Raw genomic sequence first — 13701 nt, forward strand, 5'->3', positions numbered from 1 at the left:
GAAAGAAAACATCGGTCGGTTATCTGTTGCCTTCCGTAGTTGGCTTCTGTATGCTTCCCTGACGGGATCAAACCCACAACCCAGGTATGTGCCCTGACTGGGAAGCAACCTTTCAGTGCATGGGAGGATGCTGAACCAATTGAACCACTCTGGCCAGGCAGAAAAAATGATCTCTATAAAAAGTTTTCAGAAGAACAAAATGGAAACAGCTTATTTTTATCGCCCACCAGTCCCTAAGTGAAAGGCTGATTCTGGATGTGTTCCTAAGTCCATTTGTGGGAAGGAGAGGTGGGCTTCCCCAAGATTGACCAATCATATATTCTTCACTTTGGATCACAGTCAGCTGGATCAGGAAGTTGCAGGGTGACTAAAGTACAAGCCTTCCCATTGAATAGTCAAGCAAATGGACACAGTTTGGCCCCCGGCCCAGCTCTGCTCCATGTAAATTTTATCTAGCACACAAAGAACTGGCTCACAGCTGGTGGTGGTGTAATTCCAGGCATTACTGACTAATATAGCAGGCCACCATTGCATGACCTGAGGTGGCTGCTCTAAATATAGCCAGCCTTTCTGGCTGATGCAAACACCTGGAGGAGCAGGCAGGCCCCCAGCAGAAAAAGTATTTGCTGTTGATAGTATGTCTGTTGAACATTAGACTATGTACTATGTCAGACCTTATTTCATGCTACGTTTATGCATAATTAAAGACAATTCACTGGATCCATTGGCTTATGGTTGGGTTATGCTTAGAAAAAAATGCAATTTATGTTGTTGCCTACTGTGGGGACTAGGAATGATGTCACTAGTTTGAGTAAGACCACGGGAGAAGCAGTGAATGTAATTACTGACAATTTCTTTTCTCTCTCTAATGAACAGGGCTTACTTAAACCACTTTAGTGGCCTTTGGTTTCTGGCACTGATATACCAAGCTTTCAGTCATGTGATTCGGTTCAGTAAGGGACTCTTGTTTGTGTGCTTGGTAGTTCCTTCTGACATAAGGGGGTTTGTGAGTAATTAAAAAGAACACCAACATTTACAAAATGGTGCTTCCAAAAAAGAAACTACAAATGTCTCATACACATGTAAAAGATACCCTCTCTCACAAAAGGAGAAAACCATTTTAAGACCTCATTGAGATCTTATTTTTTACCTATCAGATTGACAAAAATCCAAAATGTTGGAGAATTACTGTTGATGAGCAAGTAGGGAAATAGACACTCATACATTCTTGGTGGGAGCATTCATTAAATGAATAACTTTTATTGAGGGAAGTTTAGATAATATATATTCAAAGGCTGTTAAATTGCGTTGTTTACCCATATCTTCAGAAAAAAATCACTTCTGTCGTGGTAAACAACCTGCTTCCCTATTTATAATGGTCTGACCCTCTAGCAACTTCAGCGTGAAATTATAGCTAATTTGCCTACAATGTCAGGTGGTCATAATAATCTGGCCACTCAGTGTATATTAAAACCATAAATATATACCCTTTGACCCAGCAGTATCATTTAGAGGAATTTATCCTATAGATGCACTTGCTGAGTGCATAAGCTTATTTATGGAAGAATTAAAGCTTGGAAACAGTCTCAAAAGTGGACTGGTTACATAAATAATGATGTATCTATAAAATGGACACAGATATAAAAAACAGTAAGGATACTCATTATGTACTGATATAGAAATGTCTTCATGGTACAGTGTTGAGTGAATAAAGCAAAGAGCAGTGTCTAATATGTTGCTACGTGTGTAAAAAGGGGTGAAATAATATATATTATTTGTGCATAAGGAAGTTCTGGAAAGATATTTAAAGTTATATGAACGATTATGTGTGTGTAGGAAAGAAGAGATAAGATGGGTATTTTTCACTATATGAAACTTCTTAAACCATGTGCATATATTGCTTTTAAAAAAAAAAATTAGAATGTTTTAAAAAGTGGAGCTGCTTTGACTTTCAGTCATAGTTGCCAGAGGAGTTCTCTTTTAATTGACTTGCTGTACCCATACTTGCTATCCTTGTGGGTAAGAGGGAAATTTCCTCATATTGTAGCTCAGCGGTTCTCAACCTGTGGGTCGCGACCCCTTTGGCGGTTGAACGACCCTTTCACAGGGGTCACCTAAGACCATCCTGCATATCAGATATTTACATTACGATTCATAACAGTAGCAACATTACAGTTATGAAGTAGCAACGAAAATAATTTTATGGTTGGGTCACAACATGAGGAACTGTATTTAAAGGGCCAGAAGGTTGAGAACCACTGTATGTAGCTGATGGTGATAATATTTGTTGCCTCCTAAAATTTTACTCGTTTTTTATTTAGAGAGAGGAGGAGAGGGAGGGAGAGGGAGAGGGAGAGGGGGAGAGAGAGAGAGAGAGAGAGAGACATTCATGTGAGAGAGAAACGTCGATCAGTTGCCTCCTGCAGCACCCCACCTGGGGATTGAACCTGCAACCCTGGTATGTGCACTACCAGGAATTGAACGGCCACCTCTTGGTGTACGGGACTACATCTGACCAACTGAGCTATACTGGTCAGGGCAATGTTTGTTGCTTTTTATGTGGGCACCTTGGGAAGAAAGTGGTGCACAAGTTTGTTGGTTCTGGTGTTTTTCCTGTTGTTCCTCAGCCAAAATCAATGGCTATTACAAACCCTAAGAAACTGGCTTATTCCTTTTGTTCGACAATTAGGATGATATGCTGTAGACAAGACTAAATCTTTATATTTTCTCTTTATTTGTAGGAACCTACAAGCAGCAATTGGCGCCTATTATGACTTCGAGAGCCCAAACATCAGTATGCCCTCTATGTCTTTTGTTGAAGATGTCACCATAGGAGAAGGGGAGTCGATACCTCCTGATACTCAGTTTATAAAAACATGGCGGATCCAGAATTCTGGTAAATGTATAATCGGCAATTCTCCTTGTCCAGTTTTCTCTTTCTTAGTAGTTAAAAGAAATAAATGTTTTACAGATGTGAATGTGTTTCTCAGATTTTTCTTACACATGGTGTAGCATTTCTTGTATTGATATGATGACCTAACATCAATGAAATATTCCCTACCCTAGATTAGGAAGAACAATTTTGGTCTTGATGGCACCTAAAGAATTCAGTATTCATTTGACGGCAGGAACTAGGCCTGTGCGTGGTGGTTCTACTCCATCACTTTAATTCTGCTCTAGTTAATCTCCAGTTATTTCCAGCAGGCTAGAGGAGGTACAGCCATGAATAGAACAAGGTAGGTAGAAAGAGCTGTGAGCATCTGCTTTTTTGAAAGCTCATTTCTTTACAACCACATGATGATTCTGTTTGAAATTTCATTGAGATATCTGAAACATTAATACCACTTTGAAAAACAGTAAGAAGTATGGGGATTTGCTCATTTTGGAAAGATGGAAAGATTGAGAAATTGTTTTTTTTTAAACATTGTTTTGGTATATTACCTACTTTAAGAAAGATTAAAATTAAGCTAACCATAGTTCTTTGAAAATAGTGTCTGAATATGTATTTGGTAATTGTTAATTATTACCTTTTAATTGTTAAATTATTTTCTAATGACTTTAAAATTGAGTGGATTTAGTTAGTATTCCTTGTCCCATCCAATAACAGTTTATGCTGACTGGATGAGAATGCTTTAACATCCTTGTTATTAATGAGACAGAGAAATTCTGAGGGATAGAAATCTAGGCAAAAGGATATTTAGTTAAAAATTGGTGGTTGTGGGAAAACGCTAGCTAGCAAGGTAATTGATAGGAGATGATGTAAAATTCTGGGGGCTCAAACCCTATAAAAGTGAGTTTTTATTGACTACTTTTCAGTTCTTTATATTTCTTTTATGACTGGAAAAGATTGGCTAAGCTAGATTTTTATATAATAACTAATGTACCAAGTTGTTAATCTTAGTTTTTCTGGCTTATTTAGAAGTAACTTTCCCTTGGATGCAAGTTCACTGTGTCACGGAGCAAACACATAATTTGGATTGACCCAGTGTTATAGATGACGAGACATCTGTGGCTATGTGAAATTTTCATTGGTTTCTTTTCTTTTCCCTTTTAGTTGTAACAATATGGTACATTGTTAGTTTGAGAGGCACATGGTAATATAAGAAAATACCCATGTTTTCTATTTTCTTGAAATTCTTACTTGTTTGAAGTTTGATTATCTTTGCCTAATTTCTTTCTTAATATGCTGTTTTTAAAAAATATTTTTATTGATTTCAGAGAGGGAGGGAGGGAGAGGGAGAGAATCATTGATCAGCCGCCTCCTGCACATCCCCTACTGGGGATTGAGCCCGAAACCCTGGCATGTGCCCTTGACCAGGATTGAACCCTGGACCCTTCAGTCTGCAGGCCGACATTCTATCCACTGAGCAAAATCAGCTAAGGCTTGCATGCTTTTAATAATATGAAAAAATCTCTTTAGTCGGCTTCTATTCATTTCCCCATAGGAGAAATCATTGTAGTATTACTAAAACCTGTTGTTACTTATCAAAAAATGCTTTGAAAGTTACACATGAAATTTTGAAATGAGTGACACTTGTTTAGAAATTATGAACTATTCAAAAGTTTTAAAAAATTAATCTAAGACCTTGTTTACTTATAGTAAAAATGGTCTGGCCTTCCATGATTTTGTTTTAGTGCTTTTAAATATTGAAAGTTGTTAGAGTACTGTTGAAATATTTTAAATGCTACCTTGTTGCAGAATAACCATTTTATATTTTAGAAAACCTTTTGATATATCTGCTCATTCACTAGACAGTCACTTGGATTAATAGGAGGGTTTGGGAGGATTGACATAAAATGGCTAGAATGTAAAATCAGAACCCAAAAGCGCCTGCGTTTCACTCTGATTTGGAGAAAATCTGTATTGGCGAGCCTGACTGCCTTTTCCTCCTGTTTTTATATAGTAACTCCAGTTTAAAACAGCTTCTGGGTCTGCAGCCTTTTTTCTGTAAAAGGCATTTTTGTTCTTGCACACCTCTTGAAAAGTTGGGCAACAATTGCTAGAGATTTTATCCTTCAAGGTACTTTGAACAAATAGTTTTTTTTATTCTTCTGGAATTTGTTCAGCCAGTCATAAAATAGTTTTCTATCTATAAGCTAAATGCTTTCCATTTTATTAAGGAGAACCTGGTATCCTAAAACTGACAGGTGTGTTATTAAAGAGAGGAAAAGTGCGCATGTGCACTGGTTCTTTGGCATCATCCTAATCTGGCCTGACTTCTAGCTGGAACTAGAGTAGTAACACAGAAGTAGGGCAGGCCTTTGCTGTTTCTCCTCTGGCACTCTTACTCTCATTCATAATCTTCCCTAAGAGATAGTGCTCACTGAAAGTTTCATAAATAATTTTCATGATTCTTCTCTGCTGTCATGTTTTAGGCATGCCAGGCATTCAAGTATACAACAGAAGAGATTAATAGAAACTGCACATAGTTGTCTCAGCCGCTTCCTCAAAGAAGATAAATGTCACACATTGTTTAAAATTAAACTCCTAATACTGTTTAAAAATTCTTTTATTTAGAACACAGAAAAACAGAAGTGAGACTTTTAATGACATAGATACAAAATCCCATGATCCAAACTTTGTCACTATTTATATGTTAGAAGCTTGGGAAACTTGAGCAGGAAACTACATTGGAGTTTAAAGTGAAAATTCGAAACTGTCCCTTAAAGATGAATGTAGACAATACTCTTTACCAACACGTACAGCTAGCTTCTCAGTTGTTGCAACCATGCTCTGTTGTCCAAGTGTAGTGAATGTTAAGCATGTAGTGATAGCTGCGGTGTTTCTCTGACTTTGTGAAGTAGATATGATTGTCATATGAGAGTGCCATTAGAGGCATCTTTATTTTTTGAACTACATAGAAGTGAATATAAAAGAGTTGGGAGAAGAACTTGAGAAAGAATAAATAGTCCTCCATTTTTCTTTTGGCTCCTTAAAATACTAAGCTTTCTACCTTTCTCTTCAGTATGATTATAGAGTTCATTCTGCTTCATTCATTCAACAAATTTTTCTGTTCTAGTCAATTTATCAGGTACAGGGAAAAAATGGTGACAAAATTAATGAAGGTTCCTATTTTTATGTCACTTAATTTCAAATGTAGTCTTTAAATTTATAGGAGTTAAGAGAATAGGCGATCCTTACTGAGATTTGTTGACTTCTGCATTGCTCTTTGAATGTTCCTTACTGTCTCCAAACACTTTCTATAATCACATACCGAGTAAGTCCCAGGCTTTCTGGAACTGACTGACTTTTATTTCATGTTTGCCATACTCTCCATCATCTCAAAATCACAATATAATATAATTTTGTTTTTTTACTTTTTATTTTTTTAAAATAAAATTTTATTCCATGACAGCTGAAGAATCACAGCCTTAATCATATGCAGGCTTGTGACACTTATCTTGGAAAGTCATAAAACAGAGATTAGTCTTTCTTATAAATATATTCATCCCCCATTAAGCCAGTTTGTAACAGACTTAATTTGAAACCTGTTGTATTATGCTACTCAAATCCTGGTTTCAGTTATACTTAGCCAGGTGGCCCAAATGGCTCACCCTTCCTTCTGTATAAGAATCAATATCTTTGACTTTTTCAGAATCACCTGACCTAATGGTTAGGGCTATAAGAACTGTATGTCATAGTGATTTATTGGTAACTCTCCGAAGGCAGATGATGGTTCTTCAGTTCATAATAAATTAACACTTTATAATGGATTAACACTTTAGAGTTGATGGTAGATGCTCTTCCAGTTGTTTGTTTGTTTTTTTCAAGAGGCTCTCTAACTACAACATCAATAGGATATCTAGCATACTAAAAAGATCAGGACTGTAGCTGCATAAATTAACATAAATCATTTAATGTTTTACCAACTTAGTCTCCCTGGACAGCCAAGTATTTCCCATATCCAGACAGTCTTGGTTTTCCTTATTTTCTTAGAGGTTCAAAAACAGACACATTCTTGGATTTTCATATAAACAGACATTGTCTTGTTACAGGGGTGTGTGTGTGTATGTAAAAGAATAATTGTGAATTCAGCCTTATAACAGTAGTTTAATTTCCCTCTTGGATCTTGGTCTTTAAAGAACTCAACATTTTCCAAGATGCTTAATGTCAGCTGCTACTACTCTTGACATAAGACAGATATGCTTTTGCCAGGACATAGGCCCAGAAATGAAAAACAGAATTTGCATATATTACCAGTGTATCACTCACAACCTTTGCACCAGCTACAGTTGCTTTCTGCAGTGTATACTTAAGAGGATACTTTGCTGGCAGGTTTTGTGTGTGTTTTTTTAAGAAGTCGGGACAAAACATACTGCGACTGTTTCATCTGTTAGCCCTTCAGATCCAAGAGCCACAAAGGATGCTGCTTATTATGGGGCTGAGATCTCAGCAGTAGACACTGGTTGCTTTCCTCTCTGGTTCTCTTTTCAGTAGCAAGCCATCATGTATAATAGAAATACCCAGACAGTTCTAGAACAAGGTAGTGAGGCATCCTAGAATACTGTCAGGAGGTAAATTTCAAGCATGATGTGTCCTGGGAGCCCTGCCATATTAACCTTTTCATAGTGGTTTATTTGTATAATGAATGTATAGATTCCTCAAAAAGGATATATAGGGGTTTCTGTCTAGAGTAAAAAGGAATGTATTGGAGAGATTTCACAGGAAAAATCATATCTAGTCAAGATGTGGCTACCTATGACTAGCTAGATCAAGCCAATAGATAGATTTCTCATTTGCATTAGTTTACATGAAAATAGATACACAGGAGTAGGTACCAAATAAGATCTTTGCCACTTCCAAAAGAGGAAAGACATTCCTGAAAAGCCATTTCTCTGTATTGACATTCCTGTCCTCTGGCTGGTGTCATCACACACACTTCATTGTGTTGTTGTCAGGGAAGTTTATCGCACTGTTCATGCTTTCCCCATTACAGTTTGAACCTGCACATGAAACTTTCACTTGACACCTCTTTTAAAAATTATTTTTATTTTAGTCCTTACACTAGGATATGTTTTTAATTGATTTTAGAGAGAGAAGAGGGGAGAGGGTGAGATAGAGATACATTGATCCGTTGCCTCCTGTACTCGCCCCAACCGGGGATTGAACTCACAACCCAGGTGTGTGCCTTGACTGAATTGAACCTACAACAGTGATGGTGAACCTTTTGAGCTCGGTGTGTCAGCATTTTGAAAAACCCTAACTTAACTCTGGTGCTGTGTCACATATAGAAATTTTTTGATATTTGCAATCATAGTAAAACAAAGACTTATATTTTTGATATTTATTTTATATATTTAAATGCCATTTAACAAAGAAAAATCAACCAAAAAAATGAGTTCGCATGTCACCTCTAACACGCGTGTCATAAGTTCGCCATCACTGACCTACAACCTTTCAGGTACACAGGATGAATGACACTTAACCACTTTAGCCACTCTGACTGGGCAATAAAAGCAGTTTTGAAATGTAAACAGTGTCATAGAAATTACTTCTTGTATGTTTCATCCTCTTGCCTGGGTGAAAAAACTGGGAAGAGTCAGACATATTTTTACTATACATTTCAGCTTAAAATGTTAGCGTGAAAATGGCTGTGTGTTACCTATTAGTAGAGAAAGCATCCAAAGATGTGGCCCTGTGCTTGTTTTAATGGCTCTTCACATATATCATGCTGTGTTAATCCTTACCAGAGGATATTTTTCTATTGATATTTTTAAAAAATATATTTTTATTGATTTCAAATAGGAAGGGAGAGGGAGAGAGAGATAGAAACATCAATGATGAGAGAGAATCATTGATTGGCTGCCTTCTGCAAGTCTCATACAGGGGATCAAGCCCACAACTTGGGCATGTGCCCTTGACTGGAATCGAACCTGGGACCCTTCAGTCCACAGGCCGACGCTCTATTCACTGAGCCACACCAGTTAGGGCTCCATTGATTTTTAGAGAGAATGGAAAGAAGGAAGGGAAAAGGAGAGAGAGAGAGAGAGAGAGAGAGAGAGAGAGAGAGAGATGTGAGAGAGACACATGGGCTAATTGCCTCACATGCGTCTTAACGGGCTGGGGATTGAACTTGCACCCCAGGAATTGAACTTATGACCCTTCAGTGCACAGTCTGATGCTCTAACCATTGAGCAACACTGATCAGTGCACATATATCATTCTTAGATTCTACAGATTTAGTTTGATGTATGGCCTCTTCTGGGGTCACTTGAAACACATCTTAAGGAACTGCCTTGCTTTTGCTGTATGTACCCTCTCTTAGTGGTAGACTGTTGGTCAGAGGTTGTTTACTTTGATAATTCCCTCTGATTAGTCATGTGAGATGTTCTATAGCTTAGGGGTATGTGGGTAGGATTACATGTCTGAGAGACAAAGAAAGAGGCTTCTTCTATGGCTTCGTAATGAATTGCACCCAGCAAGGAACCACTGATTGCCTAACATTTTTTTCTTTTGCTTGAACTCAGGGGCAGAGGCCTGGCCTCCAGGGGTTTGTCTTAAATATGTCGGGGGAGACCAGTTTGGACATGTGAACATGGTGATGGTGAGATCACTAGAGCCCCAAGAGATTGCAGACGTCAGCGTCCAGATGTGCAGCCCCAGCAGAGCCGGAATGTACCAGGGACAGTGGCGGATGTGCACTGCTACAGGACTCTACTATGGAGGTGAGTATGTCCTTGTGCGACCCAGGGTGAAGGAATTAATGCATCCCCAGTGTTGCTCATAGACCCTGCCAATTACATTACAGGGCATGGCCTCTTTTAAACAGCCACTCCATGCAGGTGAATGACTTGAATTTAATGACCATCTGGTTCAATCTAGTGCTTTCCCTTTTACACTAGGATTTTACTTAAAATTTAGTGAATTATATGAGATATATCTTGCGTTCTAAACAGTGATTTAGTAATGTTGCTGTTTTTGTTATATAATCTAGTAGGTACTATAAGAACATTGAAGGCAGTCTTTGTTTACAGAATATCTAGACACAAGTCATATTAAAAAAGATAACGTACAAAATGTGCATACTTCTGCCTTGGCCGGTGTGGTACAATGGTTGGAGTGACGACCCGTGGACTGAACGGTCACAGGTTCGATTCCCAATCAAGGACATGTACCTTGGTTATGGGTTTGCTCCATGCACCAAGTGGGACGTGTGCGAAAGGCAGCTGGTCTATGTGTCTCTCACGTCAATGTTTCTATCTCTCCTCCTCCCCCTTCCACTCTCTCTAAAACATCAATGGAAAAGTATTCTTGGGTGAGGATTAACACACAAAAAAATGTGCATACTTCCTTCAACCTGATGACCTGTCAAGCTGCTAATGCCTCTTACACCTTTATTGCCAAACTTTCTGAACAAAGTGATCTATACTCACCATCTTGGCTTTCTGTTTTCCATTTATTCTTCAACCCAATCTATTCCTTTTATAAAATTTTCTTTTAAAAAACAATAATACATTTTTTACTGATTTTTAGAGAGAAAGAAGAGAGGAAGGGAGAGAGAAACATTGATGTGACAGTGAAACATTGGACAGCTGCCTCCTGCATGCACCCTACTGGGGATCGAGCCCAAAACCCCAATGCTTGTGCCCTGACCAGGAATCGAACTGAAAGCGTTTCAGTGCATGGGATAACGCCCAACCAACTGAGCTACACTGGCCAGGGCTCAACCCAATCTGTTCTTTACCCACTCCAATTAAATGTTTATCAGTGATAAACCAGTTACCAGATCTAGCAGTCTTCATACTAACTAATCTTCTATTATTTGGCACCAAACTTTTTTGAAATGTGTACCTTCCTAGAGCCACATAATACCTCTCTTGTTTCTCTTTCCTCTCTGAATGTTCTTGCTCTGTCTCTGTCGAGTCCCATCTTTGCCTTAAGATTACTAGATTGTGAGCTGAGCTCTGATCATGCTCAGTGACCTCATCTACCCACATGGTTTCCGCTCTCACCAGTACAGCATTCATGGTGATGCTCAAATTCATATCTGTGGCTGCAAACTCTTTTTGGAGCACCAAACCTATATTTTAACTGTTTATGGACAGAACACTTGGATATTCTGTAGATTTCTGAATTGTAACATCTCCCAGGCAAACTTACATTCTTCTCATTGGCACCTCAGTGAGATGATCAGGCCTGAAACCCTTGAGTCATCATTTTTTTTTTCTGTGTAATTATACTTAATCACAGATCAATCCTTATTGGTTCCATTATATCCCATGTCCTAGAAATTCAAAGAAAAAGAAATAGGAAATAGTTCTTCTCCTCAGGGAGCTCTTTTTAAAAAAATACATATATTTTCATTGATTTCAGAGAAGAAGGGAGAGGGAGAGAGAGTTAGAAACATCAACGATGAGAGAGAATCATTGATTGGCTGCCTCCTGCACTACCCTGACTGGGGATCGAGCCCGCAACCAGGGCATGTGCCCTTGATTGGAATCGAACCCGGGACCCTTGAGTCCACAGGTCCAGGCTCTATCCACTGAGCCAAACTGGCTAGGGCTCCTCAGGGAGCTCTTAACTGGCATTGGGGCCTTTGGTGTTATTTGAAGGAAACCCGGAATTAATGTTCTCATATGTTTTGACAGGCAGTGGAAACTTTAAATAGTTTTACGGCCTCAAACTGTTTAGCCCTGTTTGGTTTGGCTCAGTGGTTAGAGTGTCCATCTGAGGATTGAAAGGTCCTGGGTTTGATTCCCGGTCAAGGGCACATATCAGGGTTGCAGGTTCGATCCCCGGCCCTGGTCGGGGTCCATACGGGAGGCAACCAATTGATGTGTCTCTTTCACATCAATGTTTCTCCCCCTTTCTCCCTTCCACTCTCTCTAAAAATCAATGGGAAAAACCCCCTCTGGTGAGGATTTACAAACAAACAAAAATGGTGATACATGTCTTACTTATTTTTGTAACTTTTCAAAAAGCTGAGCCCAGTGCAAAGCAGAGAGTGGCTTCTTAATAGATTTTTTTTAAATTGATTTTAGAGAGCGGAAAGGTGGGGAAAGGGATGGTGAGACATTGATTTGTTGTTCCACTTATTTATGCATTCATTGGTTGCTTCTTGCTTCTTGTATGTGCCCTAACCCAGGATCGAATCTGCAACATATTGGGATGACGCTTTAACCAACTGAGCTACCCAGGCAGGGCTGATCAGTGGATTTTTAAAATGAATATTAGCATTTTTAAGGGAGGGGGAAGATAACACATGACTTTTTAAAGAAAATCCCTTCGATGCAAAGATACTGCTTCTTGGTGTTCTCCAGTGTTTGAGAGTGCTAGTCCTGTTTTGTGAATGTTTTTAGTGTTAAATTGAAAATAATTATCAGTATTGGGACATTCAGTTTGTACTTGTAACATCTCTTTCAAATTCTAGAAGTAGGTAGAGTATAAATATACTAGCTTTGGAGGCAGTAAAATATTTAAAGCCTTTCTTGGTCATGTAGTCTGTGAGTTGTTTCTCAGGACTTGATGGAATCTAAAAGTTTTAAGGGATCTTAATAATTTATCTGGTTCCATGATTTTCTAGGTTTTTTTCTTAATCAGTGGAATCCTTTCCTTGATAGTAGCATATGTGAATGCCCCCTTCAAATAAGGGGAAAAGATAAAAATGAAACTGGTTTTGTTGAATTGAAAGCTTCCTTAGCCTGTTCTGTTCCCTGTCTGAGGTGACCCACCGTCAGGGCTCTGTGGTGTGTAGTTTGCAAACTCTTTATCTGTTTTAGCAAGGAATTTAATTTCATTTTACAAACTTACTGTATTTCATTGAGTTTAGATTACTGATGATTATAAAACACATCCTGATAGCAGAGGTGTTAAGTGACTGGCAGAAAGTGCATATAATATACATAAAAACCACAACTAAGAATACATGAAAAAAACACACAAAACACCTGCCATGTTACTCATGATTGGCTCTTCCTAGTTTTTCTTGCTCATTCTTAGCTTATTAGCTCATTGAGCGTAGTGTGGTGGTAAGAATTCAGAATGTAGAACCAGGTTGCCTGGGCATAAACTTGGACAAGTTAGGTAATTCTCTGTACCTCATCTTTCTGTATTAACAACAAAGCTTGTATTTTTTTTTGTTTTGTTTTTGGTGGAGTGGTCTCTATAGTATTTAGACCAGCGGTTCTCAACTCGTGGGTCGCGACCCCTTTGGGGGTCGAACGACCCTTTCACAGGGGTTGCCTAAGACCATCAGAAAACACATATATAATTACATATTGTTTTTGTGATTAACCACTATGCTTTAATTATGTTCAGTTTGTAACAATGAAAATACATCCTGCATATCAGATATTTACATTACGATTCATAACAGTAGCAAAATTACAGTTACGAAGTAGCAACGAAAATAATTTTATGGTTGGGGGTCACCACAACATGAGGAACTGTATTAAAGGGTTGCGGCATTGAAGGTTGAGAACCACTGCTTTAGAAAGAATCCATTCTTATTTTTTATAATAATACAGTGTTTCAGCTAATTTCTCTTCCTCAAAAGGAATTTTTGCTATATTAAATAATTTACACATGGATTCCCTTTCCCCATTTTAGGTTGATTGTGCTCTCAGAGTTTCTCAGCGGGGGTGCAATTGGCATGTTGTGTGGATAGTTCTTCATGATGTGGGCATGTTTATAAGACCCTTGGCCCTCTCTCACTAAATACCTGTAATTTCACATGTTCATCTTTACAAATGTTCCCCCCC

At 38.4% G+C, this 13701-nt stretch overlaps 1 protein-coding gene across 1 annotated transcript in view; it reads left to right on the forward strand.

The window, feature by feature from the left end:
• The first annotated feature begins 1681 nt into the window (after nucleotides 1-1681).
• Nucleotides 1682-13701, forward strand: part of LOC102239984 (chromosome unknown open reading frame, human C6orf106) — a 57359-nt gene continuing 45339 nt past the window's right edge. Inside the window, exons 1-3 of the mRNA XM_014529587.1 lie at nucleotides 1682-1692; nucleotides 2742-2896; nucleotides 9469-9666. Coding sequence (XP_014385073.1) covers nucleotides 1682-1692; nucleotides 2742-2896; nucleotides 9469-9666 — 364 coding nt within the window. The remainder of the gene's footprint in view (nucleotides 1693-2741; nucleotides 2897-9468; nucleotides 9667-13701) is intronic.

The sequence above is a fragment of the Myotis brandtii genome, unplaced genomic scaffold, assembly GCF_000412655.1.
Source record: "Myotis brandtii unplaced genomic scaffold, ASM41265v1 scaffold687, whole genome shotgun sequence".
NCBI classification, from domain to species: domain Eukaryota; kingdom Metazoa; phylum Chordata; class Mammalia; order Chiroptera; family Vespertilionidae; genus Myotis; species Myotis brandtii.